General features: G+C 33.4%; 1 protein-coding gene across 2 annotated transcripts; it reads right to left on the bottom strand.

The window, feature by feature from the left end:
- Window positions 1–8799: 8799 nt before the first annotated feature.
- LOC132187297 (growth-regulating factor 5-like) lies at window positions 8800–10694 on the bottom strand. 2 transcript variants are annotated; one of them, XM_059601564.1, is made up of 4 exons: window positions 10240–10692; window positions 9653–10133; window positions 9241–9566; window positions 8800–9090 (listed from the first exon to the last, which is right to left on the bottom strand). In XM_059601564.1, exons 1-4 carry the CDS (start codon window positions 10571–10573, stop codon window positions 9083–9085), a joined length of 1149 nt encoding a protein of 382 aa, XP_059457547.1. In that variant the 5' UTR covers window positions 10574–10692; the 3' UTR covers window positions 8800–9082. The 2 variants fall into 2 exon arrangements, with proteins under 2 accessions (XP_059457547.1, XP_059457546.1); XM_059601563.1 differs by lacking the exon at window positions 8800–9090 and having other exon boundaries at window positions 9120–9566; window positions 10240–10694.
- Window positions 10695–10953: the final 259 nt, after the last annotated feature.

Here is a 10953-nt window from a genome sequence, read left to right on the forward strand (position 1 = left end):
CCATGATTAGACCCAATCATATCCAACTACATGATAAACAAGCTTATATCTAACTATTTGAATGTCACAATCTCAATCACTTTCCAGATCCGCAACATATTCTAGCAAAACAAATCACGTCCCTGCCCACTGCCCGATCCATCATAACTTTCCTAACTAGACAATGATTTCTTTTCTTTTCTATTTCCGCTACAAAGCGCATTCTCAATCGAAATCCTCTTCACTTCCTCTACCATGAATGAAAAATTCTTTCACATGTCTGATAATTCTTTCGCCATCAGTCAGTTATTTGCTACCAAAAAAGAACTAGAGAGAAAAACGAAGGACATATCAGAAATCTAAGATCGTTACTTTGAGGGTTTCATGTAAATAAAACCTTAGAAACTGATTAAAGGTAATCGAAATCCAAGATAGCAGAAAAAACTTCACCCCATAGATTGCTTCACAAAGTAAATCTAGTTAGAAGACAAACATTAATCGCTACAGTAACCTAAGTGTCACTAAGCTCACTACTGTATTTTTTAGAATGAGAAAAGAGTTGGGAAGGAGGAGGAAAAAATGAATTTCTTCTCTCCTTCTAGAAAGGTTATCCTTGTTTTACTCTCTCTATAAAGTGAGTGAATATGTTTATAGACCAATTAGAAAGAAACTAAGTACAAAATGAATTAAATAAGTCTCATATGCTTCACATAACTTTTATACTTCTCTACCCATAAACTTTTAATCATGTAATTCGCAATCATTAGTTTGGTACTTATATACTCAATAAACGCTTCATGTTTCTTAATAATTTCTCTCACACTAAGATACTTTACTTTTTCTTCTACTCTTATCATTCTTATACAAGAAAAACTATAGTAGAGTTATTACAATCTTCACAAAAGATCTTGATAGGTCTCACTACAGATTCAACAATCTTGAGACCTTTAACAAAAATTTTCAACCATTAATGCCTATGTTATAGATTCATAACATACAATAAATTATGTTTACATGGTAGATGTACGTAGCAACTACAGTTTCCTAGCTTATTACATCTCTAGGATATAACTCCTTTAACAATAAGAAAAATATATCATGAAATAGACTTTTTATTATCTACACATTCAACAAGATCTAAACCTAAATAACTAACCACCTCTAAATGATTAGTATGCCCATAGGTCAAGCTATGGTTTAGTTTGAAAGCCTTCACTACAAAAATTTTGGTGGTTAATGACTCACAAATAAAAAAAGCCATCATTATTTGTCTAGTGACGTTCAAATAGTGACTTTTTCAAAATGGCAAAAAGTGCATAAACTGGAAATTGGGTTAATGTCGTTTGAACAGTGCAAAACAACATTAAATGGTGTATTTTTCAGCAAAACGGCACCTTTTAGAAGGTTCTATTTGAACAATGCACGGTTTCACTTTTCACACGTCACCTTTGTGTGAACAATGAACATCACCTTCTAGGAGGTGACGTTTTCACTATTCAAACGTTGCTATCCTTTAAAAAATTATAAAAAATAATAATAATTTTTACCAAATATATATACATATATATAATACAAAAAAAAAAAAAAATCAAACTAATTTTCCTTTTAAAAATAAAAATAAAAAAAATTCAAAAGTGGCCTTTAAAGGCCATCCCCATGCACATTTGGAGTGGCCCCCGAGCCACCCTAGACGTGCGAATAATGACTCATGAATAGTGAGTTGTGAATAGTGGTTATCATTCACGAGTCACTATTCGCGCGTGAATAGTAACTAGTGAACAATTAAAAAGTCGCAATTTAGCGACATTTTCTAAAAACGTCATTATTCAAATGTCATTAAATGTGAAAATTTTTGTAGTGCTTCCAACTATTATCAACAAAACCTTCAAGTTGTGTCATGTAATCCTCCTCATATCCGCATTTAGAAAAGTTGTTTTTCAATCTATTTGATGTACCTCTAAATCAAAATGAGCTACTAATGGTATAATCATCTTAAATCAATCATTCTTAGATACTCGAGTGAAAGTTTCATGGTAATCAGTACACTCTTTTTGAGTTAAAATCATTGAGTATAAATCTAGCTTTATATCATTTAGCTCGATCAATTCTGGTTTTGCAGACCCAATTACAGCCCATGGCTACGAATCCTTTCGGTAAGCCAATTATATCCTGGACTTCATTTTTAGCTATGAATTCCATATCTTCTCTCTTTTGTGCCACCACCAACCCTTTACCATCATGCGGCTGCCGCCAACGGCCAACAAACACATGCGGCGAATAGCGAAGGGCTGTTGCTTCCGTACGTGTAGCCCGCACCCGCATGCGTGGTAATCACATGCAATAGACACCCAAAATTGTTTCCCAAGGACATGAAGACACTGACACATATATGCAAGGCATTTTTTCCTGTTTTAATCGCATAATACACAGTGTCTCTCTTAAGTCTTAATCGAAAAGTGCCATAAAATTCAGCGCAAAACAAAATCAAAGAGCCGTAAAAGTTAATACTGAGCAAAAATAGCGTGAAGGAGGCTTTGATACCAAATGTTAGTACATAAAATAATAATATATTGGAATACTTTGCGAAAAAATTAAAATTATCTCTGCTAACCATATTTTTTCAAGCAAAACAAAGAAACTCAGCAGCAAATACCTGAATAAAATTCAATAAGCTTTAATGAGTAGTAGTCCAATTGGTTGTTTAGAAGAATTCTTATCAGACTAAATAAGCTCTTATGAGCAATAGTTTAGCTGCAGTATGATTAGGCTTAGGAGAGAGAGAGAGAGAGAGAGTTGTTGAGAAAATGGTGATTGTATTAATGGTATTTATGGTGAAGTTGATGGTAAGTTTGTTGGATATATTATAGTGTATGTGTAGTTGTGATTGCGTTGTCAATGATATTGTGTTGAGTTGTTAATATTGTTGTGAAAAATGAGAAATACCAATTTTGGCATTCTTAAGGAAAATGACATTGTAAAAGACTTTATGCGCAATTTCGATTTCTGTTTCTCTAAAATTTCTAGCAAATTAGTATCCAAAACACCACTAACACACCAAAACCCACCAACCACAAACTAACAAAGACTAATTAAGTAAACATTAATTCTGCAGAACACAAAGAAACTACAGAAAAACCACACCACCTACAAAACAAACCCAAATACAAATAAATAAATAAACAACTCCTCTTTGACACTCCAGTTACAGCAAATAAGAAAAGTCTCATCATTCCTTATAAACATCCCCTTCCCCAATATTCTTGTTCCAACCTCCTAGTAAATTGAGCTTAATATATATATATATATATATATATATATATATATCTGCTCCTCTGTCTTTTAATGGCTTCCAGGCTTGACCCAGATGATGTGGTTGTTGGCTCCACTTTCTGCATACCATGGTTGGTCTTCCAAACTAGCATTAGATTGATCAACCATTGCCGTAAGATGAGATGGAGGATGTGTTGGCTTTCAAGCAGCATCTCATGACTTAAAAGGTTTAGCTTGAAAGTCATCAAAAGTGAAGGGATTGTTACAGGTAGCAAATGTAAAGGAAGTAACAAATGAGTTAAATATTGGGTTGAGTCTATTGATGATGTAAGAAATGAGATGTTCATCATCAATGGGTTTACCTAAAGTCATCAATGGATCTGTCTTAAATTAGAGATATTCAGCACATGGGTTTGCTGCTTGATGCAGGATTTGGAGTTGGCTCTTCAAATGAGAGATGGAAGAACAAGAGGAAGGCTACACTTGATGTGAAGTGTCAAGCCCGTATACAGTAAAGATCGGATCTTTTCTGAATGAGTAGCATTAATCAAGTTAACTCAATAGTATTGATCTTTCTTAGTCCAGATAACAAAATTTTGGAAGTTTGATGGTGACCTTTCCTTCAGGATCAACAAGGAATTTTGTTGACTAATAATGCTCAAAAGATCATGACTTCTCAAAATAAAGCTCTTTTTTTTTTTTTTTTTTTTTTTTTTATAACTTCACTTTAAAATCTTGAATTAGCACGCGATTTGACAAGTCCCCCTTAAACTTCAAAACCTCTCAAATCCCTGAACTTTCAATTGCAGTCAATTTGAACCCCTCCGTCAGATTTAACCATTAACTTCTAGTGGGAATACCTAAAATTACCAAAATATCCCTGATTTTCGTTTTTTTTTTTTAAAAAAAAAAATTTGGAATTAAGGGTAAATTTGAAATTGTATAAAAAAATTCAGGGGTATAAACGTCATTATCTCACTTTTAACCTTTAAAATCTGAAGTTCAAATTGACTGCAGTTGAAAGTTTATGGATTCAAATTAATAAAAGGTTTTAAAGTTTGAGGAAAATTTGTCAAATCGCGTGATAATTCAAGGTTAAAAGTGAAGTTACCCTTTTTGTTTTTTAAATGATGGGAACCCTCAAGACAAGATCACGTGTACACTTACACTTTAAGGTAAACTTTAGACCCGTGCAAAATATCTCACATGAATAAAGTAAAACCATTCATAATGCTCAAAAATCATGACTTCTTAAAACAACGCTTTTTTGTTTTAATGACGGAGAACCTTCAAGACAAGATCACTTCGTGTATTCACATTTAAAAGGGCAAATTCTAAATCCTTGCAAGATACCCCACATGAGTAAGGTAAAATTTGACTTCGCCACGAACGTGGTCCCAAAAAATTGCTTGCGCACAATAAAGCATAGATCTTGTTGTATGTAAACGTGTACAAGTAAAAGAGTTATGAGTTATACATCATGAAGTCATCTGCAAGATATCCTTTTGTATTTTGCCTTATCGTAGCTATCTATTATCTCTTGGATATAAGCACGTGTCTTTTAATTTGAATGAGTTGTAGGTTGTTGATGTTGACCATCCTTAGCTACAATGGAAAGTGCTATACCTTTGGTAATTCAGCAGGGTATATGGTAATGGGTATTTTGGGATATTGTAATTGGAGTGGTAGTTTAGAAGGGAAGTATAGTTTGAATTAGAATTCTCTCAGTTTAAATGAATTGAAGGATCTTTCCAGTAAAAAGACAAAAATACTCCTTCAATATAACTAACTAAATATTCTACAGTCTATTTATCATGTTCAATTTTAGCCTAACTAAAATAAGACCAAAAGTTAAAACTTTCTTCTCCTTCCAATTTTATTTTACTTTTTTTAATTTTAATTTCTGATTTTCTCTTCTCTCTTTTTCTTTCTTTCTCTTGCATACTCTCCCCAAACCAACAAAATTGCCACATTGTTCACTCCTCTCTTTTTTTTGCATATATATATATATATATATATATATATATATATATATATGTGCGTGTGTGTGTGAATGACTTATAAATTGATAGTGGTGAATAGTACAAATTTTGAAAAATATGACAGTTACGAAATTATAAATTTTGAAAATATGACCATTCGAAAAAAAATAAAATAAAATAAAAAATATGACTGTTAGAAAAAAGACAATTTTAAAATATATGAATGTTTGATAAAGAATAAAAAAAATCTTTAAAAAATAATATTTAAATAGAATAGTGAAATTGAATTTCTAGTTTGGAGAGCCAGATATATATATATATATATACTTTGAAAAAGTTAATAGCTAAACTAGGAAGAAAAAAAACTATTTTCTTATTTAGAATAAATATTAAATTTAAAGAGGGAGATGAGAATGCTAAATTAAGGTGACAAACTAAGGTGGTGGTAATATTGATTGTATGGTTGTGATTTGACAACAACATATTGACACAGCTGTTGGTAAAAAAAAAAAAAAGACAAATGTAAAATTGGTCCTAGTGGTTAGTATAAATTACAAATCATTTCATGTGGTATAGCAAATAATAGGTCCTTATAGTTAGCCGAAATTACAAATCACTCCTTGTGGTATAAAAAATAATTTATAGGTTCTCAATGTAGGCCAAAATAAACAGTTTATTCCCTAAAATCAATTTCTATTAAGTAGCTTAACATAATCTGTTACTTTGTCATATTATACTACTACAGTAAATTAACATATATAATCTCTTCTATCCCTAAAATTTTACTCTGTACATAACCCTCCCTCATTTTCATCTTCCTCACCACAATTTGGGAGTATTTTGCAAGAATTTGACGGTCTCATTTTGCGAAGCAGTTGAGGAAGATGAATATGAAGATGAGGGAAGGTTACGCAAAGGGTAAACTTTTGGGAATATAAGAGAATATGTTAATTTACTATAGTAGGATAATGTGAAGTGAGGGTTGTCATTTTTGAAAGTTGGAAATTAATAATACGTGTTGCATTTTTATTGAGTATAACGCGTCAAAGGGACCTTCTTTTTTTTTTTTTTTATTCAAATAAAGGAGAAATGTGGCAAAGTGACAGATTTTGTTAAGTTATTTGATGGAAATTGATTTCAGAGAGTAAACTGTTATTTTGGCATACCTTAAGGACCTATAAATAATTTTTTATATCACATGGGGTAATTTATAATTTAGGCCAACTACAAGGATCTATAAATTATTTTTTATACCACATGGAGTGATTTGTAATTTATGCCAACCACAAGAACCAATTTTGCATTTATCCCTACACAAAATAGAAAAAATCACTTAACCTTTATGAACTTTCATCATTTTTACAATAACACCTTAAAGTTCAAAAACTCTCAATTTAGTTTATTGTACTTTAAAACAATTTCAAACTCACATATCCCTTAGGATTTTCTCTTAAATCTTTACTCAGGCTATTGAAATTCCTAAAATATCCTTACGTTTTTTTTTTTTTTTTTTTTTTTTAAAAAAAAGTAGGGTTTGCTGGGTCAGTGACCCACAGCGTGACTAACGTTGGGTCACTAGTAACCCACTTCGGTGGGTTTGGTGGTGACCTGTTGTGGTTTACCTTGTGGCCCACGGTGGGTCACTTGTGGCGCTGGGTCGAGTAACCCACAATAAACCCATCGTGAGTCAAGCAGAACAAAAATTAGCAACAAACTTATTGTTTTAAAAAATAATAATAGAAGATCATAAGATTAAATGAAGTTTAAAAAGGAATAAAATAAAATAAAGTTATTACCCCGGTGCTGTGTGGTACTTTCTCCTTAAGGTTTTGTTTTGCTAGTCTTTATTCAGCTGCACGAATTAAGGATTTGCTTAATTTGCAGGGGTTGAAGCTTCAATCTTAGCAGGTGCATTTGTTAAACGATATTAGTTTAATACCGTAACAAAAATTGATTGATGTAAAAACAAAGAATTTTTTTTTTTTTTTTTTTGAAAAAGTGAAAAAATAAGAATGTTTGGAATGAATTAATGAAAAAATTTGTTTTGTAATGATTTTTTTATTTAAATAGTAATAAAAAGTGATTGATGTGTAAGAAAATGTTGAAAAAAAAATGAAGAAGTACAATAAATAATATTGAAACAAAAAAGTTTCTGCCCCCATCGATCGGATTTGCTTCTTTTTTTCTTAAGATTTTATTCCCTAAAGTTATCATTTTTGGCAAAATGGTTAGTGTGTTTATGCGGGTTGCACCATTAATTCCTTTTCACTTTCTAAAACTATTTACACATTACTTGATAATAAAAATAATCAAGTAATTTATCTAACATTTAATAGTAATTTTTATTGTCACAAAAAATATACTTGCATGAAACATAATTACGCCCACTTATGCATCGTTTCTCTAAAATATCCTCCCATGCCACTCTCTCAACTCTCTCCCTCTAGCTGTTAGGAGCAGCGATGACAGCCACAACCAAAGTAACCGAGGTGGCCGGCGATGACAGCCACACTATCAATGAGATATTGCAAATTTTTTGTAAATCGAATGAACATTACAAATTGAATATTAGTTTGACGAATGGAACATGGGCTAAACGACCTTTAAAGGTCAGATTTGCTTGGTCGTAGTTTTGAAAATATTAATACAAAGAAGGAACAACTCTAATTGCTTGTTGGACTTCAAACCACTAAGTGGTACTTAGTAGATTTATCAAGATTCTAATTTTTACATGGACCTTCAATTTTATGTGGGAAAACCAGTACCATGCATGCAGGCAACAAATAAAGCAATAGTAACAAGTCCTCGTTGAATTATTTTCTTATATATATAAAAAATAAAATAAAAAAAAAAAATAAAAAACCATGATCCCAGCTGTGTGATGTGGCAAATCTTGACATCAGAATGTCTATTAATTAAATGTTATTTTCTAAAAAAACTAATGCAATTGGTTAGAATGAAAAGAAGACTACCACTATAGTGGTTTAACGATCGCATGCTAAAACAGAATCTAGCAATTCTTGTGAGTTGCAGCTGATCAAAACAATAGCAGCAGATTGGAGTAATTAGTATTAAAAGCTTTATTTGAGCAACTATTGATTAATGATCAAACCCTTTACTAAACATAAAAGAGTTCTTTCATCAAAGCATCACTTATTCCAAAAGCTTAAACTTATAAGAATATAAGAATGAATAATTATAATCAGAATTTATATTTTAGCACCCTCTCTCACGGGAGCTTAAATTTTCATTTAATAAGTAAGATCCAACAAATGAAATATTTAATTCAAATAAGAGATCAATGACGGAAACAAGATTCGAACTCAAGACTTTTACATTAATATGATGTTAAACTACTACTTATCCAAAAAGCTACATACAATTACATTCTCCTACTCCCACCGGATACTCTCTGATATGACTTTTAAAATCCCAACAAAAGTGGGAATGTGTATAATTAACTAGCATTGCTCCATAAATAAGAATGAATGGATTTAATGATTTCGTTTATGTTATAACAGATCATTGCCCATGTTATTTGATGGGTCCAATTGCATATGAAATGGTATAAGCAAAAACCCACATGAAAATGTGATTGATTACTACCCATTATAGAATTTAGGGACCCCAGAGGATACAAGATGCTTCCACTAAAATAGGAAAGTCTACAAATCCCAAACATGTTTCTTTAGGGGGAGGAAGAATAAAATATGTACCAAGAAAGCAAAAGACACCAATCCTCCTGTCACCCCATATCATGCATCAACACCTTTAGCAAAAAACATAAAGCTCCCCTAGCACAGGCGGTATTGACCCACCACCAAGGACTTTATTGGCCAGTATTGACACTTTCAATCATCTGCAGAAGAAAAGAAAAGAAAAAAAAAAAAAAACAAAAAACAAAAGAAAAAGAAATTTCAAATCATAGAAGTGACAATGGAGAAATCAAATACTGGAACAAGAAGCATAATTTAAAGGAAAACGAGAATTAATAGTGAAATGAAATAACCAGTAGGGACACTAGAATTGGAAGCAAGATCAAGCCAGGAGTCTGTGTTCTTTGGTGGCCATTCTCCAAAAAATTGGTGCAGTGGCTTCTGGATTTCAGCTTTTTTCTCAGTTTTAATTTCTCCTGGTGACTTGAAATCAGAACCCAGAAGAAAGCAACGTTGTTCTTGTTGCTGCTGTTGTTGCTCTGCGCTGTCAGAAAGGCTTTGAAATTGTGTGCGGGAGTAACCTTTATGGGAACCCATTGTTAATCTCTGATATGAATCCGGCAGGCTTCTGGCAGTCATTGAAGCATCTGGGAGAAAAACTCTATCATCAACGCCCTCCCTGGTTCCATGAAAACAAACCATTTGCATGAAAGGCCACCGACCATTGAGAACTAAAAATATGAAAAATGGGAGAAATTAACAAACCTGTAATCTTTACAAGCCGGAGAATAAGATCCAGAGTCCAAAAAGAGTTGATGGGTGGTGTTATTTTGTGGTAAAAAACCAGGAACAGGAGGCCTAGAAGAGGAGTGTGAGTAAAGGAAGGGATAAAGAGTGGTCTCATGGCAAGGATGACGGTGGGGATGGATCTCAGACGTCACAGAGGAAGAAAATGGAGAGACACAGAAAGAAGAGGTTGAGGTGTTTGTGGAAAGGTTTCTGTTGATCGAAGAGATGGGTGGTGAAAGGTTTGTGGCTGTTGCTGTTGCTGTTGCTGCTGATGCTGGTGTAACTTCCACAGGCTTTCTTGAACGGTTTCTGCCTCTGTGCATGTGTCTCTCACAGTACTTGGAATCTGGGTATGCTTCCTTTGAGCACCTCCACTTCTTCCCGTCTGTTCTTCTGCACCTCCCTGGCTCAGGGTCTACCTTTCTGCCAAATCCCATCTCAAAACATGCCCACCCAACTGCAGCAAAGTGTTGATTTGTCCCCCACAAGAAAGAAATTAGTTTTATAAACATATCTAAAAATTGTTGTCATTTTGTCTTTGGAGATGTTCTTTGCATGCTTACCGGGATGTTGAGGGAAGAGCCTTGAAGAAATCGAACAGTCCAAGCTTCTTTTGACACTGTAGAGAAGATCAGGTGGGATGGGTATCCCTGAGATTATATATTTGAAGATAAGCGCTTGGTGTTCAAGCTCTTGCCACTGCGTTGCTGTGAAAGGAGACCTATTTCTTGCACCTGCACCTGCACCTCCACCTGCACCTGCACTCATCATTTTTGAAGTAAACAAGAATGGGAGATGTCTCTGAGAAAGGGAGAGAGAGGTTGTGTGTTCTTTGTTGAGCTGATAGTTTTGAAGGGTATTTTTGCAGGGTAATTGGTCGCAGAATCTTCTGTACATGGATGAAACTAATGGCTAAGCTGCCACCTCTCTCTCCTGAGTCAGTCTGTTCCTATTATTACTGCACCTCTGTTGCTTCTGCTTCTGCACTGCAGCTGCCTTTGTTGCTGCTCTTGTCTCTGACATCTTTACAGAATACCATAAACAACTGTGCAAAGAAAGATAAAAATTTAATTCAAATCTGGTTTTTAGTTGATGCACCTCTATTTTGGCTGTCTCCAAATCTTACTCCTCGGAAAGAGTGCCGTCTGAATATATCACCACAATTATTTGTTCCAATCCATAACAATTAAGACGTAGGATGCGAAATTCTACATAAAATTTATTTGTCTAAATAAATAGGGGTGTATGGTATGGAATCCGGCTTCTATGTTGTTATT

This window comes from Corylus avellana, chromosome ca7 (genome assembly GCF_901000735.1).
Source record: "Corylus avellana chromosome ca7, CavTom2PMs-1.0".
Taxonomy (NCBI): Eukaryota; Viridiplantae; Streptophyta; class Magnoliopsida; order Fagales; family Betulaceae; genus Corylus; species Corylus avellana.

Excerpts from the sequence above, each read along its gene's own strand:
- LOC132187297 (XM_059601563.1), bottom strand. The coding sequence starts at position 10,573 with ATGTACAGAAGATTCTGCGACCAATTACCCTGCAAAAATACCCTTCAA. Across the intron at positions 10,134-10,239 it reads GCTCTTCCCTCAACATCCCG|TTGGGTGGGCATGTTTTGAG; the intron begins GTAAGCATGCAA and ends ACTTTGCTGCAG. Across the intron at positions 9,567-9,652 it reads CCGGCTTGTAAAGATTACAG|GGAGGGCGTTGATGATAGAG; the intron begins GTTTGTTAATTT and ends TCATGGAACCAG.